Raw genomic sequence first — 24,767 nt, forward strand, 5'->3', positions numbered from 1 at the left:
GTGGTATACGGTCTGATATACCATGGCTTTCAGCCAATCAGCATTTAGGGCTCGAACCACCCAGTTTATAATTAAGCAATAAGGTCCGAGGAGGTGTCGTATATGGCCATTATACCACGGTATATTGGCCATATATCACAAACCATTAATTGCTATTATAAACGTAATTAGAGACGTAAAAATAAATGGTTTGTCATACCCGTGGTCTGATATACCACGGCTGTCAGCCAATCAGCATTCAAGGCTCGAACCACCCAGTTTATAATTGTGTGTATAGTACAGTGTGTCTGCTAACGGACCAATCTGTGTGCACAGAGTTTCTAAACCCAGATGCGCAACTTCACGAAACTTCCGGGAACCCGTGCGAAACGGACCAGGCCAGGTTTTGACAAGTCAATGGGAGAACAATTATTCCTTATTTGTTAATTTTCTTGAAATCTAGAGGCACGACCCAGATTCGAACCAATGTCTTATGTTGTGGAACACGTTATTACTCCAACCTCGTGAAAGTGACAAACTGACAGGGTTTTCAATTTAATATTGAAGGAGTGCCTTTTTGCACATGCGCAGGTCGGCGCCAGACGACTGTTAGACCCGATGACGTATTTATAAGCATGAGCTTAGCAAGCCAAAGTCGCCATGACATCGCCTAGAAGTGTGATCGGGGATTTCTATTGGAGAAGCAGTTTTAGCCTACCTTCATACTGTACTTTATTTGGCAAGGCTAAGGCATCAGGGTACAGAAGCGATAGGACAAAGCAGATGATTACTGGAGTGCCGGGATTGGCTCTGCTCAGGTGTGACATCAGCAAGCTTCCGACTCCCTCCTCCCTTGCGCGCTCTCTCTCTCTCTCTCTCTCTCTCTCTCTCTCTCTCTCTCTCTCTCTCTCTCTCTCTCTCTCTCTCTCTCTCTCTCTCTCTCTCTCTCTCTCTCTCTCTCTCTCTCTCTCTATTCAACGGGCTGTATTGGCATGGAAAACATATGTTTACATTGCCAAAGCAAGTCTGCCTCTCTCTCTCGCTCTCAGTTTTTTTCTCCTTTACCTTTCCTCCTCAGCATCCACTTCTGATGCCGTGTGTCTGTGCTGTTGGGGCGACCGGAGCCTAACGCGCAGGGCCCTTCACCCGAATCGCTGCACCTTCCCTGGGTCTCTGTCTCTGTCTCTTCCACTTCCCCCTGCCTGTCAGCCTGCTTGGATACCTCCCCCACCCCCCGTAGGGAGAAACGACAGTCTGCTTCACTGGGGAGCCGTTCGGGAATTAGCAATGCCCTATCCCGGCATCCTTTAGCCACTTGGAATATCTCGGATTTCTACATCCGTCCGTTGGTCTCGCTATCCATCTGTCGCCGGTCTCCCTCCATCCGTGGCGGGGGACAGAGGAATGAACATCAGCAACTATGATACAAGGTAATTATTTGTACCCCCACCCCATCCCCTCCTCCTATCCTCCTTTTTATCCTCTACATCCTCCCTCTCTTCTCCTACCCTCATGTCCTTCTGAAAGGCAGTATGTTGGGTGCTAGTGCTTGGTAATACGCTTTTGTGGGTATCAAGGCGGTATGTTGGGTGCTAGTGCTTTGTAATAGGCTATCTGGCACATCTGTGTGTTTGTTGCTTAGGCAAGCATGTGGGGTGGTTATCATGTGTGTGTGGGGGGGGTTTGTAAGGGGAGGATAGATGTTCACTTCACAGCTGTCCGTCTTGGCAGGGTTTCTTGTGTGTGTTGTGTGTCTGGTGATGGTTGTGTGTGTACTCAATAGTCGTGTCTCAAGGTTATGCCCATTGTTGTGTCTCCTTACTAAATGTTCTGGAATTCTGTGAGCTCTCGTGTATTCTGTTCTAGTCTAATGTGTTGGCTGAAATAATGCATTCTGTGAGCTCCAGTGTATTCTGTTCTAGTCTAATGTGTTGGCTGAAATAATACATTCGGTGAGCTCTAGTGTATTCTGTTCTATTCTAATGTGTTGGCTGAAATAATGCATTCTGTGAGCTCTAGTGTATTCTGTTCTATTCTAATGTGTTGGCTGAAATAATGCATTCTGTGAGCTCTAGTGTTTTCTGTTCTATTCTAATGTGTTGGCTGAAATAATGCATTCTGTGAGCTCCAGTGTATTCTGTTCTATTCTAATGTGTTGGCTGAAATAATGCATTCTGTGAGCTCTAGTGTATTCTGTTCTATTCTAATGTGTTGGCTGAAATAATGCATTCTGTGAGCTCTAGTGTATTCTGTTCTATTCTAATGTGTTGGCTGAAATAATGCATTCTGTGAGCTCTAGTGTATTCTGTTCTATTCTAATGTGTTGGCTGAAATAATGCATTCTGTGAGCTCTAGTGTATTCTGTTCTATTCTAATGTGTTGGCTGAAATAATGCATTCTGTGAGCTCGAGTGTATTCTGTTCTATTCTAATGTGTTGGCTGAAATAATGCATTCTGTGAGCTCTAGTGTATTCTGTTCTATTCTATTGTGTTGGCTGAAATAATGCATTCTGTGAGCTCTAGTGTTGTCTGTTCTAGTCTGTGTTGGCTGAAATAATGCATTCTGTGAGCTCTAGTGTATTCTGTTCTATTCTAATGTGTTGGCTGAAATAATGCATTCTGTGAGCTCTAGTGTTTTCTGTTCTAGTCTAATGTGTTGGCTGAAATCATGCATTCTGTGAGCTCTAGTGTATTCTGTTCTATTCTAATGTGTTGGCTGAAATAATGCATTCTGTGAGCTCTAGTGTTTTCTGTTCTAGTCTAATGTGTTGGCTGAAATAATGCATTCTGTGAGCTCTAGTGTATTCTGTTCTATTCTAATGTGTTGGCTGAAATAATGCATTCTGTGAGCTCTAGTGTATTCTGTTCTATTCTAATGTGTTGGCTGAAATAATGCATTCTGTGAGCTCTAGTGTATTCTGTTCTAGTCTGTGTTGGCTGAAATAATGCATTCTGTGAGCTCTAGTGTTTTCTGTTCAAGTCTGTGTTGGCTGAAGTAATGCATTCTGTGAGCTCTAGTGTTTTCTGTTCTAGTCTAATGTGTTGGCTGAAATAATGCATTCTGTGAGCTCTAGTGTATTCTGTTCTAGTCTGTGTTGGCTGAAATAATGCATTCTGTGAGCTCTAGTGTTTTCTGTTCTAGTCTGTGTTGGCTGAAATAATGCATTCGGGGAGCTCCAGTGTATTCTGTTCTATTCTAATGTGTTGGCTGAAATAATGCATTCTGTGAGCTCTAGTGTATTCTGTTCTAGTCTGTGTTGGCTGAAATAATGCATTCTGTGAGCTCTAGTGTTTCTGTTCTATTCTAATGTGTTGGCTGAAATAATGCATTCTGTGAGCTCTAGTGTTTTCTGTTCTAGTCTAATGTGTTGGCTGAAATAATGCATTCTGTGAGCTCTAGTGTATTCTAATGTGTTGGCTGAAATAATGCATTCTGTGAGGTCTAGTGTATTCTGTTCTATTCTAATGTGTTGGCTGAAATAATGCATTCTGTGAGCTCTAGTGTATTCTGTTCTATTCTAATGTGTTGGCTGAAATAATGCATTCTGTGAGCTCTAGTGTATTCTGTTCTATTCTAATGTGTTGGCTGAAATAATGCATTCTGTGAGCTCTAGTGTATTCTGTTCTATTCTAATGTGTTGGCTGAAATAATGCATTCTGTGAGCTCTAGTGTTTTCTGTTCTAGTCTAATGTGTTGGCTGAAATAATGCATTCTATGAGCTCTAGTGTATTCTGTTCTATTCTATTGTGTTGGCTGAAATAATGCATTCTGTGAGCTCTAGTGTTTTCTGTTCTAGTCTGTGTTGGCTGAAATAATGCATTCTGTGAGCTCTAGTGTATTCTGTTCTATTCTAATGTGTTGGCTGAAATAATGCATTCTGTGAGCTCTAGTGTTTTCTGTTCTAGTCTAATGTGTTGGCTGAAATCATGCATTCTGTGAGCTCTAGTGTATTCTGTTCTAGTCTAATGTGTTGGCTGAAATAATGCATTCTGTGAGCTCTAGTGTATTCTGTTCTATTCTAATGTGTTGGCTGAAATAATGCATTCTGTGAGCTCTAGTGTATTCTGTTCTATTCTAATGTGTTGGCTGAAATAATGCATTCTGTGAGCTCTAGTGTATTCTGTTCTATTCTAATGTGTTGGCTGAAATAATGCATTCTGTGAGCTCTAGTGTTTTCTGTTCTAGTCTAATGTGTTGGCTGAAATAATGCATTCTGTGAGCTCTAGTGTATTCTGTTCTATTCTAATGTGTTGGCTGAAATAATGCATTCTGTGAGCTCTAGTGTATTCTGTTCTATTCTAATGTGTTGGCTGAAATAATGCATTCTGTGAGCTCTAGTGTTGTCTGTTCTAGTCTGTGTTGGCTGAAATAATGCATTCTGTGAGCTCTAGTGTTTTCTGTTCTAGTCTAATGTGTTGGCTGAAATAATGCATTCTGTGAGCTCTAGTGTATTCTGTTCTATTCTAATGTGTTGGCTGAAATAATGCATTCTGTGAGCTCTAGTGTTTTCTGTTCTAGTCTAATGTGTTGGCTGAAATAATGCATTCTGTGAGCTCTAGTGTATTCTGTTCTATTCTAATGTGTTGGCTGAAATAATGCATTCTGTGAGCTCTAGTGTATTCTGTTCTATTCTAATGTGTTGGCTGAAATAATGCATTCTGTGAGCTCTAGTGTATTCTGTTCTATTCTAATGTGTTGGCTGAAATAATGCATTCTGTGAGCTCTAGTGTATTCTGTTCTAGTCTAATGTGTTGGCTGAAATAATGCATTCTGTGAGCTCTAGTGTTTTCTGTTCTAGTCTAATGTGTTGGCTGAAATAATGCATTCTGTGAGCTCTAGTGTATTCTGTTCTATTCTAATGTGTTGGCTGAAATAATGCATTCTGTGAGCTCTAGTGTATTCTGTTCTATTCTAATGTGTTGGCTGAAATAATGCATTCTGTGAGCTCTAGTGTTTTCTGTTCTATTCTAATGTGTTGGCTGAAATAATGCATTCTGTGAGCTCTAGTGTATTCTGTTCTATTCTAATGTGTTGGCTGAAATAATGCATTCTGTGAGCTCTAGTGTTTTCTGTTCTAGTCTAATGTGTTGGCTGAAATAATGCATTCTATGAGCTCTAGTGTATTCTGTTCTATTCTATTGTGTTGGCTGAAATAATGCATTCTGTGAGCTCTAGTGTATTCTGTTCTATTCTAATGTGTTGGCTGAAATAATGCATTCTGTGAGCTCTAGTGTATTCTGTTCTATTCTAATGTGTTGGCTGAAATAATGCATTCTGTGAGCTCTAGTGTATTCTGTTCTATTCTAATGTGTTGGCTGAAATAATGCATTCTGTGAGCTCTAGTGTTTTCTGTTCTAGTCTAATGTGTTAGCTGAAATAATGCATTCTGTGAGCTCTAGTGTATTCTGTTCTATTCTAATGTGTTGGCTGAAATAATGCATTCTGTGAGCTCTAGTGTTTTCTGTTCTAGTCTAATGTGTTGGCTGAAATAATGCATTCTGTGAGCTCTAGTGTATTCTGTTCTATTCTATTGTGTTGGCTGAAATAATGCATTCTGTGAGCTCTAGTGTTTTCTGTTCTAGTCTGTGTTGGCTGAAATAATGCATTCTGTGAGCTCTAGTGTATTCTGTTCTATTCTAATGTGTTGGCTGAAATAATGCATTCTGTGAGCTCTAGTGTTTTCTGTTCTAGTCTAATGTGTTGGCTGAAATAATGCATTCTGTGAGCTCTAGTGTATTCTGTTCTATTCTAATGTGTTGGCTGAAATAATGCATTCTGTGAGCTCTAGTGTATTCTGTTCTATTCTAATGTGTTGGCTGAAATAATGCATTCTGTGAGCTCTAGTGTATTCTGTTCTAGTCTGTGTTGGCTGAAATAATGCATTCTGTGAGCTCTAGTGTTTTCTGTTCTAGTCTGTGTTGGCTGAAGTAATGCATTCTGTGAGCTCTAGTGTTTTCTGTTCTAGTCTAATGTGTTGGCTGAAATAATGCATTCTGTGAGCTCTAGTGTATTCTGTTCTAGTCTGTGTTGGCTGAAATAATGCATTCTGTGAGCTCTAGTGTTTTCTGTTCTATTCTAATGTGTTGGCTGAAATAATGCATTCTGTGAGCTCTAGTGTATTCTGTTCTAGTCTAATGTGTTGGCTGAAATAATGCATTCGGTGAGCTCCAGTGTATTCTGTTCTATTCTAATGTGTTGGCTGAAATAATGCATTCTGTGAGCTCTAGTGTATTCTGTTCTATTCTAATGTGTTGGCTGAAATAATGCATTCGGTGAGCTCCAGTGTATTCTGTTCTATTCTAATGTGTTGGCTGAAATAATGCATTCTGTGATCTCTAGTGTATTCTGTTCTATTCTAATGTGTTGGCTGAAATAATGCCAGCTCATTCCAGAATGTGTGAATCAAATACCCATTCACCGATGATCCTACCCATCATATCAAGAGGACATTATCAAACCATTTTTATTTATTCATTTATTCTCCTGAAAGTCATGGTATTGAATTGGTAGTTACAGTCTTGTCTCATCGCTGCAACTCCAGTACGGACTCGGGAGAGCCGCACTGCTTCTTGACACAATGCCCTCTTAACCCGAAGCCAGCCACACCAATGGCTTCCGGGTTAAAAAACAACGTACACCTGGCGACCGTGTCAGCATGCACTGCGCCCGGCCCGCCACAGGAGTCACCAGAGCGTGATGGGACAAGGACATCCCTGCTGGCCAAACCCTCCCCTTACCCGGACGACGCTGGGTCAATTGTGCACTGCCCCATGGGTTTCCCGGTTGCGGCCGGCTGCAACAGAGCCTGGACTCAAACCAGGGTCTCTAGTGGCACAGCTAGCAACTGCGATGCAGTGTCTTTGACCACTGCACCACTTGGGAGGCCCCTAAACCATTTAAATTAGTGTTTTCATTGTGACATTTCTCCATTTGTTAAATTTCTATAACCCAAGCCATCATGGTAATGATAATAAATCATAGATATTGAACAATAGAGTTGCATTCATTCACCATCAACTAATGCTAATACATCCCTTTCAGATCAGACATAATGTCAACATGGTAGGCATTGCTAACAAAACACATACATGGTCTAACATGGCTTACGTGCAGGTTGCTTAGGCCTGCTGAATGAATGGCCAAGGAGTGTCAAAGGCTTTATTGACAAAGATTATTTGTGAAGCATACCATCGATAACATGACGTGTCAGTGACGACTGAACCATTTGTAAACTTGCATGTCAAGCTGGCAGCTCCTAGGCTCTAATACAATTGAGATTTGAGGCTTTCTCGCCATTCATCAATGAGAGCTATGGTAGTAAGCCTCAGTGCCCATGTGCAAGGTGCAGGTCTTAGGTAACAGATAGGCATAATGGACAGAAATAGAGATGGCTGTGAGATACTAGCCCTAGTAGACAAAGGGAGGGGCTCATGGCTGTGAGATACTACCCCTAGTAGACAGAGGGAGGGGCTCATGGCTGTGAGATACTACCCCTAGTAGACAGAGGGAGGGGCTCATGGCTGTGAGATACTCAGTGGCTGGCTGAGATACTACCCCTAGTAGACAGAGGGAGGGGCTCATGGCTGTGAGATACTACCCCTAGTAGACAGAGGGAGGCTGTGAGATACTCATGGCTGTGAGATACTACCCCTAGTAGACAGAGGGAGGGGCTCATGGCTGTGAGATACTACCCCTAGTAGACAGAGGGAGGCTCATGGCTGTGAGATACTACCCCTAGTAGACAGAGGTAGACAGAGGGCTCATGGCTGTGAGATACTACCCCTAGTAGACAGAGGGAGGGGCTCATGGCTGTGAGATACTACCCCTAGTAGACAGAGGGAGGGCTGTGAGATACTACCCCTAGTAGACTCATGGCTGTGAGATACTACCTCTAGTAGACAGAGGGAGGGGCTCATGGCTGTGAGATACTACCCCTAGTAGACAGAGGGAGGGCTGTGAGATACTACATGGCTGTAGAGATCATGGCTGTGAGATACCCCTAGTAGACAGAGGGAGGGGGCTCATGGCTGTGAGATACTACCCCTAGTAGACAGAGGGAGGGCTCATGGCTGTGAGATACTACCCCTAGTAGACAGAGGGAGGGGCTCAGTGGCTGGCTGAGATACTACCTCTAGTAGACAGAGGGAGGGCTGCTCATGGCTGTGAGATACTACCCCTAGTAGACAGAGGGAGGGCTCATGGCTGTGAGATACTCAGTAGGCTGGCTGAGATACTACCCCTAGTAGACAGAGGGAGGGGCTCATGGCTGTGAGATACTCAGAGGGGGGCTGGCTGTGAGATACTACCCTAGTAGACAGAGGGAGGGGCTCATGGCTGTGAGATACTACCTCTAGTAGACAGAGGGGAGGGGCTCATGGCTGTGAGATACTACCCCTAGTAGACAGAGGAGGGAGGGCTCATGGCTGTGAGATACTACCCCTAGTAGACAGAGGGAGGGGCTCATGGCTGTGAGATACTACCCCTAGTAGACAGAGGGAGGGCTCATGGCTGTGAGATACTACCCCTAGTAGACAGAGGGAGGGGCTCATGGCTGTGAGATACTACCCCTAGTAGACAGAGGGAGGGGCTCATGGCTGTGAGATACTACCCCTAGTAGACAGAGGGAGGGGCTCATGGCTGTGAGATACTACCCCTAGTAGACAGAGGGAGGGGCTCATGGCTGTGAGATACTACCCCTAGTAGACAGAGGGAGGGGCTCATGGCTGTGAGATACTACCCCTAGTAGACAGAGGGAGGGCTCATGGCTGTGAGATACTACCCCTAGTAGACAGAGGGAGGGCTCATGGCTGTGAGATACTACCCCTAGTAGACAGAGGGAGGGCTCATGGCTGTGAGATACTACCCCTAGTAGACAGAGGGAGGGGCTCATGGCTCATGGCTGGCTGAGATACTACCCCTAGTAGACAGAGGGCTGTGAGATACTACCCCTAGTAGACAGAGGGAGGGGCTCATGGCTGTGAGATACTACCCCTAGTAGACAGAGGGGGGAGCTCATGGCTGTGAGATACTACCCCTAGTAGACAGAGGGAGGGCTCATGGCTGTCATGTTGAAATGCATATTAATTACACCAGGATGATACATTGTCATTTAGCAGATGCTCTAATTCAGAGCGATTTACAGTAGAGTGCTTTTTTACCTTTCATACTGGTCGGGAATCGAACCCACAACCCTGGCGTTGCACGTACCACGCTCTACCAACTGAGCCACACGGGGGCCAATTCAAAACTTTCAAGCAACATGTATTTTAGAAATGAAATCAAAATAACCATCAACTCCTTTCTGCACAGCCTCATGATAGTGATATTTGCTAATGCTATCTGTCTCCTGGGCTTGTCATCCTTAATAAGGCCTACCTTCATTACAAGGGGTAGGGCTAACGAACCAAACTCCACTCCATGGTGAAGGAAGGGTATGATGAAAGTGGAGTTTCGTCTGCTACGGTAGGGCTTGTACTAATACATTTCATGATGGCATGTATAAAGTACTGTAGTGTATCTGGAGAAGGAAAGCTGGTATCCTTCAACATGGTTAGTGTCATTAATTGTCTAACGAAAAGGTAAAAACCCACACACTGATTCAGTATCATCTTTTTGTTTTCTTTCAAGTTATTAGCAAATGATTCCCACACACACAAGTTATCCTAGACGTATTAGTGATTTTCCTATTTCTAATAGTGTCATTTCAAATGGAGAAAACATCTCAACCAAATGTAAACAATGTGGCAGGATTTGCTAATCCTGTTTCAGTATAGAAATGACAGGCCACATGTACAAGTGCATTGAACATGGCCACGAGGCCAATACTAATCCCATCACATGTCTGCATTGGGCATGCATGCCATAAATAATCTCACATCCACTGTAATCAAGAGAGTAGAGCATGGCCACTGGAGGCAAGAGAAAAATATCCTGGAGAGTGACCACAGTGAAAGGTGGAATAACAGACTGCAAACCCACACACGCCCAATGGGTCTCCAGCCCACCCTATGGGTCCCCAGCCCACCCTATGGGTCTCCAGCCCACCCTATGGGTCCCCAGCCCACCCTATTGGTCCCCAGCCCACCCTATGGGTCCCCAGCCCACCCTATGGGTCCCCAGCCCACCCTATGGGTCTCCAGCCCACCCTATGGGTCCCCAGCCCACCCTATGGGTCTCCAGCCCACCCTATGGGTCCCCAGCCCACCCTATGGGTCTCCAGCCCACCCCATGGGTCCCCAGCCCACCCTATGGGTCTCCAGCCCACCCTATGGGTCCCCAGCCCACCCTATGGGTCCCCAGCCCACCCTATGAGTCCCCAGCCCACCCCATAGGTCCCCAGCCCACCCTATAAGTCCCCACCCCACCCTATGGGTCCCCAGCCCACCCTATGAGTCCCCAGCCCACCCCATAGGTCCCCAGCCCACCCCATATGTCCCCAGCCCACCCCATAGGTCTCCAGCCCACCCTATAGGTCCCCAGCCCACCCTATGGGTCCCCAGTACTAGGTTTGTCTACCTCAGCTCCAAAGTCACCTCAAACAGGACTGTACCCAACATGGGTGCCCTCTGAGGGACATATGCCCTGAGCTTTGGGCTGTGGCTGTGTCCACACATTAAACTGTTTCAGGGTGTTGGTTTTTCCAGTCACTTTGATTACAACACTGTATGATGCCAACTGCCAACCCTGGAGGGGGCTTGGCCTCAGTTTTGGCACAGAACAGCTAGATTCCCCCACAGCACTGGCTCTATGGGGTGTTTCCATTGATCACTACTGGCTTTTCCATTTTGTCTTTGGTTGTACAAATGTGGTGATTGTATTCCTGTGTCCCGCACCCTCATATACATCATCCTGACCAACGAGCCCTCTAAATACACCTCTGCTGTCTTCAACCAGAATCTCAGCGATCACTGCCTCATTGCCTGCGTCCGTAATGGGTCTGTGGTCAAACAACCACCTCTCATCACTGTCAAACGCTCCCTAAAACACTAGCGAGCAGGCCTTTCTAATCGACCTGGAAGGACATTGACCTCATTCCGTCAGTAGAGGATGCCTGGTTATTCTTTAAAAGTGCTTTCCTCACCATCTTAAATCTTAAATAAGCATGCCCCATTCAGAAAATGTAGAACCAGGAACAGATATAGCCTTTGGTTCACTCCAGACCTGACTGCCCTTGACCAGCACAAAAACATCCTGTGGTGTACTGCATTAGCATTGAATAGCCCCCGTGATATGCAACTTTTCAGGGAGATTTGTAACCAATATACACAGGCAGTTAGGAAAGCAAAGGCTAGCTTTTTCAAACAGAAATTTGCATCATGTAACACAAACTTCATAAAGTTCTGGGACACTGTAAAGTCCATGGAGAATAAGAGCACCACCTCCCAGCTGCCCACTGCTCTGAGGCTAGGAAACACTGTCACCACCGATAAATCCACCATAATTGAGAATTTCAATAAGCATTTTTCTACGACTGGCCATGCTTTCCACCTGGCTACCCCTACCCCGGTCAACAGCTCTGCTCCCCACACAGCAACTTGCCCAAGCCTCCCCCATTTTTCCCTTCACCCACATCCAGACAGCTGATAATCTGAAAGAGCTGCAAAATCTGGACTCCAACCAATCAGCCGGGCTAGACAATCTGGACCCTCTCTTTCTAAAATTGTCTGCCAAAATGGTTGCAACCCCTATTACTAGTCTGTTCAACCTCTCTTTCGTATCGTCTGAGATCCCCAAAGATTGGAAAGCTGCCACGGTCATCCCCCTCTTCAAAGGGGGGAGACACTCTAGATCCAAACTGTTACAGACCTATAATTATCCTACCCTGTCTTTCTAAGGTCTTCAAAAGCCAAGTTAACAAACAGATCACCGACCATTTCGAATCCCACCGTACCTTCTCCGCTGTGCAATCCGGTTTCCGAGCCGGTCACGGGTGCACCTCAGCCACGCTCAAGGTTCTAAACAATATCATAACCGCTATCGATAAGAGACATTAATGTGCAGCCGTATTCATCGACCTGGCCAAGGCTTTCGACTCTGTCAATCACAACATTCTTATCGGCAGACTCAACAGCCTTGGTTTCTCAAATAACTGCCTCTCCTGGTTCACCAGCTACTTCTCAGACAGAGTTCAGTGTGTCAAATTGGAGGGCCTGTTGTCCGGACCTCTGGCAGTCTCTATGGGGATGCCACAGGTTTCAAATCTCGGGCCGACTCTCTTCCCTGTATACATCAATGATGTTGCTCTTGCTGCTGGTGCTTCTCTGATCCACCTCTACGCAGACGACACCATTCTGTATACCTCTGGCCCTTCTTTGGACACTGTGTTAACTAACCAGACAAGCTTCAATGCCATACAACTCTCCTTCCATGGCCTCCAACTGCTCTTAAATACAATTAAAACTAAATGCATGCTCTTCAACCGATCGCTGCCTGTACCTGTCCGGCTGTCTAACATCACTACTCTGGACGGTTCTGACTTAGAATATGTGGACAATTACAAATAACAAGGTGTCTGGTTAGACTGTAAACTCTCCTTCCAGACTCACATTATTAAGCATCTCCAATCCCAAAATTAAAATTGGCTTCCTATTTCAGCTTCCTAGAATCAGCTTCCTATTTCTCAACAAAGCATCCTTCACTCATGCTGCCAAACATACCCTCGTAAATCTGACCATCCTACCGATCCTCGACTTTGGCGATGTCATTTACAAAATAGCCTCCAACACTCTACTCAGCAAATTGGATGCAGTCTATCACAGTGCCATCCGTTTTGTCACCAAAGCCCCATATACTACCCACCACTGCAACCTGTACGCTCTCGTTGGCTGGCCCTCGCTTCATATTCGTTCGTCACCAAACCCACTGGCTCCAGGTCATCTATAATTTTGATAGATAAAGCCCCGCCTTATCTCAGCTCACTGGTCACCGTAGCAACACCTACCCGTAGCACGCGCTCCAGCAGGTATATTTCACTGGTCATCCCCAAAGCCAATTCCCGCCTTTCCTTCCAGTTCTCTGCTGCCAATGACTGAATCGAATAGCAAAAATCACTGAAGCTGGAGACTCATATCTCCCTCACTAACTTTAAGCACCAGCTGCCAGAGCAGCTCACAGATCACTGCACTTGTACATATCCCATCTGTAAATAGCCCATCTGTAAATAGCACATTCAACTATCTCATCCCCATATTATTGTTATTTATCTTGCTCCTTTGCACCCCAGTATCTCTACTTGCACATTAATTTTCTGCACATCTATCACTCCAGTGTTTAATTGCTAAATTGTAATTACTTCACCACTACGGCCTATTTATTGGCTTACCTCCCTAATCTTACCCTAATCTTACCTCCCTAATCTTACCCTAATCTTACCTCCCTAATCGTACCCTAATCTTACCTCCCTAACCTTACCCTAATCTTACCTCCCTAATCTTACCCTAATCTTACCTCCCTAATCTTACCCTAATCTTACCTCCCTAATCTTACCCTAATCTTACCTCCCTAATCTTACCCTAATCTTACCTCCCTAATCTTACCCTAATCTTACCTCCCTAATCTTACCCTAATCTTACCTCCCTAACCTTACCCTAATCTTACCTCCCTAATCTTACCCTAATCTTACCTCCCTAATCTTACCCTAATCTTACCTCCCTAATCTTACCCTAATCTTACCTCCCTAACCTTACCCTAATCTTACCTCCCTAATCTTACCCTAATCTTACCTCCCTAACCTTACCCTAATCTTACCTCCCTAATCTTACCCTAATCTTACCTCCCTAATCTTACCCTAATCTTACCTCCCTAATCGTACCCTAATCTTACCTCCCTAACCTTACCCTAATCTTACCTCCCTAATCTTACCCTAATCTTACCTCCCTAATCTTACCCTAATCTTACCTCCCTAATCTTACCCTAATCTTACCTCCCTAACCTTACCTATTGTGTTATTAATTGTACTTTTGTTTATTCCATATGCCAATCTGTGTTGTTGTTTGTGTCTCACTGCTTTGCTTTATCTTGGCCAGGTCAAGGCCTACCTGGTTAAATAAATGTGAAATAAAAAATACAATCCTGTATTGACTGCAATTGAACCTTCCTCCTTAGTAATTAATTTTCTGCAACTTTGTAATGATTACGTCTGACATGGTTTGTTGTACAACACTCCCTTCCGAATGTATTTGGACAGTGATGCTAAAATGGTAAATAACGGCTCTATACTCCACCATTTTGGATTTGAAATCAAATGTTTCATATGAGGCGACAATCCAGAATATCACCTTTCATTTGAGGGTATTTTCATACATATCTGTTTTACCGTTTACAAATGAAAACACTTTATGTATCTAGTCCCCACATTTAAAGAAGTCATAAGTGTTTGGACAAATTCACTTATAGAATGAGCTCCAAAAGTATTGGATCAGTGACACATTTTATTGTTGTTTTGGTTCTGTACTCCAGCACTTTGGATTTGAAATGAAACTATGACTATGATGTTAAAGTGCAGACTGTCAGCTTTCATTTGAGGGTATTTTCATCAACTGCTTAGAAATTACAGAATTTTTCTACATAGTTCCCCCCAATTTTAGGGGACCAAAAGTATTGGAACAAATTCACTTCAAATAGTGAGGTATTTGGTCCCATATTTATAGCACACAATGACTATATCAAGCTTGTGTCTGATTGCTAATGGTAAATAATGTATTATGTCCTTATGGAGTCACTGTTATTGTAATTAAGAATAGAATATAGAATCCCCTGTTTTTGTAATTAAGAATAGAATATAGAATCCCCTGTTATTGTAATTAAGAATAGAATATAGAAGCCCCTGTTATTGTAATTAAGAATAGACTATAGAAGCCCCTGTTATTGTAATTGGGAATAGAATATAGAATCCCCTGTTATTGTAATTAAGAATAGAATATAGAATCCCCTGTTATTGTAATTAAGAATAGAATATAGAAGCCCCTGTTATTGTAATTAAGAATAGACTATAGAAGCCCCTGTTATTGTAATTGGGAATAGAATATAGAATCCCCTGTTATTGTAATTAAGAATAGAATATAGAATATAATATAATAATAATATATGCCATTTAGCAGACGCTTTTATCCAAAGCGACTTACAGTCATGTGTGCATACATTCTACGTATGGGTGGTCCCGGGAACCAAACCCACTACCCTGGCGTTACAAGCGCCATGCTCTACCAACTGAGCTACAGAAGGACCACACGAATCTCCTGTTATTGTCATGAATAATAGAATATAGAATCCCCTGTTATTGTAATTAAGAATAGAATATAGAATCCCCTGTTTTTGTAATTAAGAATAGAATATAGAATCCCTGTTATTGTAATTAAGAATAGAATATAGAAGCCCCTGTTATTGTAATTAAGAATAGACTATAGAAGCCCCTGTTATTGTAATTGGGAATAGAATATAGAATCCCCTGTTATTGTAATTAAGAATAGAATATAGAATATAATATAATAATAATATATGCCATTTAGCAGACGCTTTTATCCAAAGCGACTTACAGTCATGTGTGCATACATTCTACGTATGGGTGGTCCCGGGAACCAAACCCACTACCCTGGCGTTACAAGCGCCATGCTCTACCAACTGAGCTACAGAAGGACCACACGAATCTCCTGTTATTGTCATGAATAATAGAATATAGAATCCCCTGTTATTGTAATTAAGAATAGAATATAGAATCCCCTGTTATTGTAATTAAGAATAGAATATAGAATCCCCTGTTATTGTAATTAAGAATAGAATATAGAATCCCCTGTTATTGTAATTAAGAATATAATATAGAATCCCCTGTTATTGTAATTAAGAATAGAATATAGAATCCCCTGTTATTGTAATTAAGAATAGAATATAGAATCCCCTATTATTGTAATTAAGAATAGAATATAGAATCCCCTGTTATTGTAATTAAGAATAGAATATAGAATCCCCTGTTATTGTAATTAAGAATATAATATAGAATCCCCTGTTATTGTAATTAAGAATAGAATATAGAATCCCCTGTTATTGTAATTAAGAATAGAATATAGAATCCCCTATTATTGTAATTAAGAATAGAATATAGAATCCCCTGTTATTGTAATTAAGAATAGCATATAGAATCCCCTGTTATTTTAATGATGAGAGGTTAGAATGTCTGGGGGTATGATATTTGTGTCTGTAACTTTCTCAATCATTATCATTCACGGTTCATTCAGGATTATCCGTAATCATGGTAGCATCCACATTAATGTAGAAGTGTTTAAAAACATATTCTATTGTCATTAACAATAAAAGTTACTCCAAAATGACATAATACATTTATGCAAGTCAATATTAGGAAGGTGTTCTTAATGTTTGGTAATACTCAGTGTATAAGTGAATTTGTCCCAATTCTTTTGGTCCCCTAAAATGCATAATTCTGCCTCAAATTTACCCCCCACCCCCTTCACTGTAAAACATTAGTTAAATCAACTCAAATTGAACTAATGTTTTACAGCACTTAATTAGCCTACTCTCTCCAACTCCCTTTCTCCCCTGCTACCCTTCATTCCTTCTCTTTTAGGACTGAAGAAACGCACCAGGAAGGCCTTCGGGTTACGAAAGAAAGAGAAGGACACAGACTCCACGTGAGTGATCTCCTGTAGACAGTTTAACGTGAGTGATCTCCAGTAGACAGTTTACCGTGAGTGATCCCCAGCAGACAGTTTAACGTGAGTGATCCCCAGCAGACAGTTTAACGTGAGTGATCCCCAGCAGACAGTTTAACGTGAGTGATCTCCAGTAGACAGTTTAACGTGAGTGATCCCCAGCAGACAGTTCAACATTGCAGAATTCAGCAGCGACAGCAGGATTTACTTTGTTGACACTTTGGTTGTAAGTCCGTAGACCTGCAGTTGGTATGTTGCTCTATGTAGAACATCAATAGAGAGGACATCTCAATTAAGTAAATTTATTTTTATTCGATAACTATTTGAGCTGTCATTCAAAACATATTTTTGAGCTTATCGCCCATATTTTCTAAGTAGTCTGGTGATTGTGATCTTTCCTCTCTCGTCTGTCTCTCTCACCTCTCATACTCTCTCCCCTCTTCTCTCTCTCCCCCTCTCTTCTCTCTCTCCCCCTCTTCTCTCTCTCCCCCTCTCTTCTCTCTCTCCCCTCTTCTTTCTCTCCTCTCTTCTCTCTCTCCCCTCTCATACTCTCTCCCCTCTTCGCTCTCTCACCCTCTCTTCTCTCTCTCCCCTCTCATACTCTCTCCCCTCTTCTCTCTCTCCCCTCTTCTCTCTCTCCCCCTCTCTTCTCTCTCTCCCCTCTTCTTTCTCTCCTCTCTTCTCTCTCTCCCCTCTCATACTCTCTCCCCTCTTCGCTCTCTCACCCTGTCTTCTCTCTCTCCCCTCTCATACTCTCTCCCCTCTTCTCTCTCTCCCCCTCTCTTCTCTCTCCCCTCTCTTCTCTCTCTCCCCTCTTCTCTCTCTCTCCCCTCTCATACTCTCTCCCCTCTTCTCTCTCTCACCCTCTCTTCTCTCTCTCCCCTCTTCTTTCTCTCCCCCTCTCTTCTCTCTCTCCCCTCTTCTCTCTCTCCCCTCTCATACTCTCTCCCCTCTTCTCTCTCTCCCCCTCTCTTCTCTCTCTCCCCTTTCATACGCTCTCCCCTCTCATACTCTCTCCCCTCTTCTCTCTCTCCCCCTCTCTTCTCTCTTTCCTCTCTCGTCTCTCTGTACAGGGGCTCCCCTGACAAAGATGGAGTAAGTAGGAGAAAGGTAGACGATGGGGTAAATAATCCATGTGATGTCATTGATGCTCTTATCCTCACTCTTCTTTGTTTGTCTACTTCACTGTAGTTGAATGTTTCCCATTCGTCAATAGTGCTGTTTTTGTTGTTGATTCAAGCTGTGGATATGCTGTTGAAGTCGGAAGTTTACACACACCTCAGCCAAGTACATTTAAACTCAGTTTTTCCACAATTCCTGACATTTAATACTAGTCAAAATGTTCTATGGGATTGAGGTCAGGGCTTTGTGATGGCCACTCCAATACCTTGACTTTGTGGTCCTTAAGCCATATTGCCACAACTTTGGAAGTATGCTTGGGCTCATTGTCCATTTGGAAGACCCATTTGCGACCAAACTTTAACTTCCTGACTGATGTCTTGAGATGTTGCTTCAATATATCCACATCATTTTCCTGCCTCATGTTGCCATCTATTTTGTGAAGTGCACCAGTCCCTCCTGCAGAACAGCACCCCCACAACGTGATGCTGCCACCTCCGTGCTTCACGGTTGGGATGGTGTTCTTCGGCTTGCAAGCCTCCCCCTTTTTCCTCCAAACATGGCAATGGTCATTATGGCCAAACAGTTCTGTTTTTATTTCATCAGACCTGAGGACATTTCTCCAAAAAGTACGATCTTTGTCTCCATGTGCAGTTGCACACCGTAGTCTGGCTTTTTTATGGTGGTTTTGGAGCAGTGGCTTCTTCCTTGCTGAGCGGCCTTTCAGGTTATGTCGATATAGGCCTCATTTGACTGTGGATATAGATATTGTGGATATAGATACTAGATACTCAAATGATGTCAATTAGCCTATCAGAAGCTTCTAAAGCCATTACATAATTTTCAGGAATTTCCCAAGCTATTTCAAGGCGCAGTCAACTTAGTGTATGTAAACTTCTGACCCCCTGGAATTGTGATAGATTATTTCACTTATAATTCACTCTGTCTGTAAACAATTGTTGGAAAAATGACTTGTGTCATGCACAAAGTAGATGTCCTAACCGACTTGCCAAAACTGTAGTTTGTTTACAAGAAATTTGTAGAGTGGTTGAAAAACGAGTTTTAATGACTCCATCCTAAGTGTATGTAAACTTCCGGCTTCAACTGTATAAAATGCTTGATGGTATGAGAGTTTCTCACTGACACGTTCCATTATCACAGAAAAAGACCAACGGGGCTCCAAATGGCTATTATGGGGAGATTGATTTGGACCGATATGTAAGTAGATATGTACAGCACAGTGCAGTAAGTGATCCGTCTGTCAGTAACCAGTAGTAATACAATGGGTTAGGGAATAAACAGCTATAGGGATAAAAGAGGAAGTGCCGTCCTGGTTGTCAAAACTCAAGGTCATGACGTAACTAGTGACTAATGTTTAGTGACTAATAACTAATGAATAGTGACTAATATCTTGTGACTAATAACTAATGAATAGTGACTAATGTCTAGTGACTAATATCTAATGTCTAGTGACTAATATCTAATGAATAGTGACTAATAACTAATGAATAGTGACTAATAACTAATGAATAGTGACTAATAACTAATGAATAGTGACAAATAACTAATGAATAGTGACTAATAACTAATGAATAGTGACTAATAACTAATGAATAGTGACTAATAACTAATGAATAGTGACTAACTAATGAATAGTGACTAATGTTTAGTGACTAATAACTAATGAATAGTGACTAATAACTAATGAATAGTGACTAATAACTAATGAATAGTGACTCATGTTTAGTGACTAATAACTAATGAATAGTGACTAATATCTAATGAATATTAGATATAATATTATTCTAACCCCAAAGCACATTCTACATTCTAAACCCAAAGCACATTCTACATTCTAACCCCAAACCACATTCTACAATCTAAACCCAAAGCACATTCTACATTCTAACCCCAAACCACATTCTACATTCTAACCCCAAACCACAATCTACATTCTAACCCCAAACCACATTCTACATTCTAACCCCAAACCACATTCTACATTCTAACCCCAAACCACATTCTACATTCTAACCCCAAACCACAATCTACATTCTAACCACAAACCACATTCTACATTCTAACCCCAAATCACATTCTACATTCTAACCCCAAACCACATTCTACATTCTAACCCCAAACCACATTCTACATTGTAACCACAAACCACATTCTACATTGTAACCCCAAACCACATTCTACATTGTAACCCCAAACCACATTCTACATTCTAACCACAAACCACATTCTACATTCTAACCCCAAACCACATTCTACATTCTAACCCCAAACCACATTCTACATTCTATATTCTACATTCTAACCACAAACCACATTCTACATTCTAACCCCAAACCACAATCTATATAATAATAATATAATATATGCCATTTAGCAGACGCTTTTATCCAAAGCGACTTACAGTCATGTGTGCATACATTCTACGTATGGGTGGTCCCGGGGATCGAACCCACTACCCTGGCGTTACAAGCGCCATGCTCTACCAACTGAGCTACAGAAGGACCACAAACCACATTCTACATTCTAACCCCAAACCACATTCTACATTGTAACCCCAAACCACATTCTACATTCTAACCACAAACCACATTCTACATTCTAACCCCAAACCACATTCTACATTCTAACCCCAAACCACATTCTACATTCTAACCACAAACCACATTCTACATTGTAACCACAAACCAAATTCTACATTCTAACCCCAAACCACATTCTACATTCTAACCCCAAACCACATTCTACATTCTAACCCCAAACCACATTCTACATTCTAACCCCAAACCACATTCTACATTCTAACCACAAACCACATTCTACATTCTAACCCCAAACCACATTCTACATTGTAACCCCAAACCACATTCTACATTCTAACCCCAAACCACATTCTACATTCTAACCCCAAACCACATTCTACATTCTAACCCCAAACCACATTCTACATTCTAACCCCAAACCACATTCTACATTCTAACCCCAAACCACATTCTACATTCTAACCCCAAACCACATTCTACATTCTAACCACAAACCACATTCTACATTCTAACCCCAAACCACAATCTACATTCTAACCCCAAACCACATTCTACATTCTAACCCCAAACCACATTCTACATTCTAACCCCAAACCACATTCTACATTCTAACCCCAAACCACATTCTACATTCTAACCCCAAACCACATTCTACATTCTAACCCCAAACCACATTCTACATTCTAACCCCAAACCACATTCTACATTCTAACCCCAAACCACATTCTACATTCTAACCCCAAACCACATTCTACATTCTAACCCCAAACCACATTCTACATTCTAACCCCAAACCACATTCTACATTCTAACCCCAAACCACATTCTACATTCTAACCACAAACCACATTCTACATTCTAACCACAAACCACATTGTAAACTTTACTACCCACAACCAGACGTCACTTCCACTTCTGCTCCCTACAACTTTCCTGATTATGGCAATCAATCATCCTCGTGTAACATTGAATTTGGAATCAAAACGTGATGTCTCTTTTCAGAATCATACATTAAGTTTGTGTGAGTCTTAACAAACAAGCATCTTCAAACCTCTCCAGCTATAAAAACACAGGACTGCAGTTGTTATGTGTGCATTTTTTTACCCACAAGCATGAGAGAAGTGAATGTATTTGTTGTTACACGATGTCACAAACAGTCATTTTACCACTTACATATTTACTTCCTGTTACAGGCTGCTCCAGATGTGGACGCTGATGGCTTCAGTCTCAGACCCGGAGAGGAGAGAGAAAATATCCTTTTAGATGATCAGATGTAGTCCATGTGGAATGGCTAGCTAATTAGCAGTGAGCTAGTAGCTGGCATAGTGCAAGTGACGTCACCTGCCCTGAGACCTAGAGAGATACTGTTGTCCTGTCCAACTGTTGTCCTGCCCTGAGACCTAGAGAGATACTGTTGTCTTGCCCTGAGACCTAGAGAGATACTGTTGTCCTGCCCTGAGACCTAGAGAGATACTGTTGTCCTGCCCTGAGACCTAGAGAGATACTGTTGTCCTGCCCTGAGACCTACAGAGATACTGTTGTTCTGCCCTGAGACCTAGAGAGGTTCTGTTGTCCTGCCATGAGACCTAGAGAGGTTCTGTTGTCCTGCCATGAGACCTAGAGAGATACTGTTGTCCTGCCCTGAGACCTAGAGAGATACTGGTGTCCTGCCCTGAGACCTAGAGAGGTACTGTTGTCCTGCCCTGAGACCTGGAGAGATACTGTTGTCCTGCCCTGAGACCTAGAGAGATACTGTTGTCCTCCCATGAGACCTAGAGATGTTCTGTTGTCCTGCCCTGAGATCTAGAGAGATACTGTTGTTCTGCCCTGAGACCTAGAGAGATACTGGTGTCCTGCCCTGAAACCTACAGAGATACTGTTGTCCTGCCCTGAGACCTGGAGAGATACTGTTGTCCTGCCCTGAGACCTAGAGAGATACTGTTGTCCTGCCCTGAGACCTAGAGAGATACTGTTGTCCTGCCCTGAGACCTAGAGAGATACTGTTGTCCTGCCCTGAGACCTAGAGAGGTACTGTTGTCCTGCCCTGAGACCTAGAGAGATACTGTTGTCCTGCCCTGAGACCTAGAGAGGTTCTGTTGTCCTGCCATGAGACCTAGAGAGATACTGTTGTCCTGCCATGAGACCTAGAGAGATACTGTTGTCCTGCCCTGGAACCTAGAGAGATACTGGTGTCCTGCCCTGAGACCTAGAGAGGTACTGTTGTCCTGCCCTGAGACCTGGAGAGATACTGTTGTCCTGCCCTGAGACCTAGAGAGATACTGTTGTCCTCCCATGAGACCTAGAGATGTTCTGTTGTCCTGCCCTGAGATCTAGAGAGATACTGTTGTTCTGCCCTGAGACCTAGAGAGATACTGGTGTCCTGCCCTGAAACCTACAGAGATACTGTTGTCCTGCCCTGAGACCTGGAGAGATACTGTTGTCCTGCCCTGAGACCTAGAGAGATACTGTTGTCCTGCCCTGAGACCTAGAGAGATACTGTTGTCCTGCCCTGAGACCTAGAGAGATACTGTTGTCCTGCCCTGAGACCTAGAGAGGTACTGTTGTCCTGCCCTGAGACCTAGAGAGATACTGTTGTCCTGCCCTGAGACCTAGAGAGATACTGATGTCCTGCCCTGAGACCTAGAGAGATACTGTTGTCCTGCCCTGAGACCTAGAGAGATACTGTTGTCCTGCCCTGAGACCTAGATAGATACGGTTGTCCTGCCCTGAGACCTAGAGAGATACTGTTGTCCTGTCCTGAGACCTAGAGAGGTACTGTTGTCCTGCCCTGAGACCTAGAGAGATACTGTTGTCCTGCCCTGAGACCTAGAGAGATACTGTTGTCCTGCCCTGAGACCTAGAGAGGTTCTGTTGTCCTGCCATGAGACCTAGAGATGTTCTGTTGTCCTGCCCTGAGACCTAGAGAGATACTGTTGTCCTGCCCTGAGACCTAGAGAGATACTGTTGTCCTGCCCTGAGACCTAGAGATATACTGGTGTCCTGCCCTGAGACCTAGAGAGATACTGTTGTCCTGCCCTGAGACCTAGAGAGGTACTGTTGTCCTGCCCTGAGACCTAGAGAGATACTGTTGTCCTGCCCTGAGACCTAGAGAGGTACTGTTGTCCTGCCCTGAGACCTGGAGAGATACTGTTGTCCTGCCCTGAGACCTAGAGAGATACTGTTGTCCTCCCATGAGACCTAGAGATGTTCTGTTGTCCTGCCCTGAGACCTAGAGAGATAGTGTTGTCCTGCCCTGAGACCTAGAGAGATACTGTTGTCCTGCCCTGAGACCTAGAGAGATACTGTTGTTCTGCCCTGAGACCTAGAGAGGTTCTGTTGTCCTGCCATGAGACCTAGAGAGGTTCTGTTGTCCTGCCATGAGACCTAGAGAGATACTGTTGTCCTGCCCTGAGACCTAGAGAGATACTGGTGTCCTGCCCTGAGACCTAGAGAGGTACTGTTGTCCTGCCCTGAGACCTGGAGAGATACTGTTGTCCTGCCCTGAGACCTAGAGAGATACTGTTGTCCTCCCATGAGACCTAGAGATGTTCTGTTGTCCTGCCCTGAGACCTAGAGAGATACTGTTGTCCTGCCCTGAGACCTAGAGAGGTTCTGTTGTCCTGCCATGAGACCTAGAGAGATACTGTTGTCCTGTCCTGAGACCTAGAGAGGTACTGTTGTCCTGCCCTGAGACCTAGAGAGATACCGTTGTCCTGCCCTGAGACCTAGAGAGATACTGTTGTCCTGCCCTGAGACCTAGAGAGGTTCTGTTGTCCTGCCATGAGACCTAGAGATGTTCTGTTGTCCTGCCCTGAGACCTAGAGAGATACTGTTGTCCTGCCCTGAGACCTAGAGAGATACTGTTGTCCTGCCCTGAGACCTAGAGAGATACTGTTGTCCTCCCATGAGACCTAGAGATGTTCTGTTGTCCTGCCCTGAGACCTAGAGAGATACTGTTGTCCTGCCCTGAGACCTAGAGAGGTTCTGTTGTCCTGCCATGAGACCTAGAGAGATACTGTTGTTCTGCCCTGAGACCTAGAGAGATACTGGTGTCCTGCCCTGAAGCCTACAGAGATACTGTTGTCCTGCCCTGAGACCTGGAGAGATACTGTTGTCCTGCCATGAGACCTAGAGAGGTACTGTTGTCCTGGTCGGCATTATTGTGCTTCTTTTGGTGATGAGTGATAATGTGTGCAGAGGGTCCCTGGTTCACGCCCAACTCAGGGCAGACAGGGGTGGAAGCTAAGCTGTTACACAGGCAACAGTCTTGGGACACTGACTGCTAAGCTATTGACCTGTTTAGCTAGCTGAGCGGCATATTGGCCCAGAGGATCTCTATGTTAAATAGGCCTAATCACTCAGACACCCTCTCTATCTTTATGCTCTACATGTGAGTGAACCTGACCTGCAGGACCGAAAGAGTGAAAACAGTCTCGAGTCACATAA

The 24,767-nt window shown here is 43.5% G+C and overlaps 1 protein-coding gene across 1 annotated transcript in view; it reads left to right on the forward strand.

Annotated features, from left to right (window-relative positions):
- The first annotated feature begins 920 nt into the window (after positions 1 to 920).
- Positions 921 to 24,767, forward strand: part of LOC118395173 (SH3-containing GRB2-like protein 3-interacting protein 1) — a 75,402-nt gene continuing 51,555 nt past the window's right edge. Inside the window, exons 1-5 of the mRNA XM_052462685.1 lie at positions 921 to 1,409; positions 16,557 to 16,620; positions 17,715 to 17,751; positions 18,922 to 18,978; positions 21,515 to 21,572. Coding sequence (XP_052318645.1) covers positions 1,400 to 1,409; positions 16,557 to 16,620; positions 17,715 to 17,751; positions 18,922 to 18,978; positions 21,515 to 21,572 — 226 coding nt within the window. The 5' untranslated portion in view covers positions 921 to 1,399. The remainder of the gene's footprint in view (positions 1,410 to 16,556; positions 16,621 to 17,714; positions 17,752 to 18,921; positions 18,979 to 21,514; positions 21,573 to 24,767) is intronic.

The sequence above is a fragment of the Oncorhynchus keta genome, chromosome 15, assembly GCF_023373465.1.
Source record: "Oncorhynchus keta strain PuntledgeMale-10-30-2019 chromosome 15, Oket_V2, whole genome shotgun sequence".
Taxonomy (NCBI): Eukaryota; Metazoa; Chordata; class Actinopteri; order Salmoniformes; family Salmonidae; genus Oncorhynchus; species Oncorhynchus keta.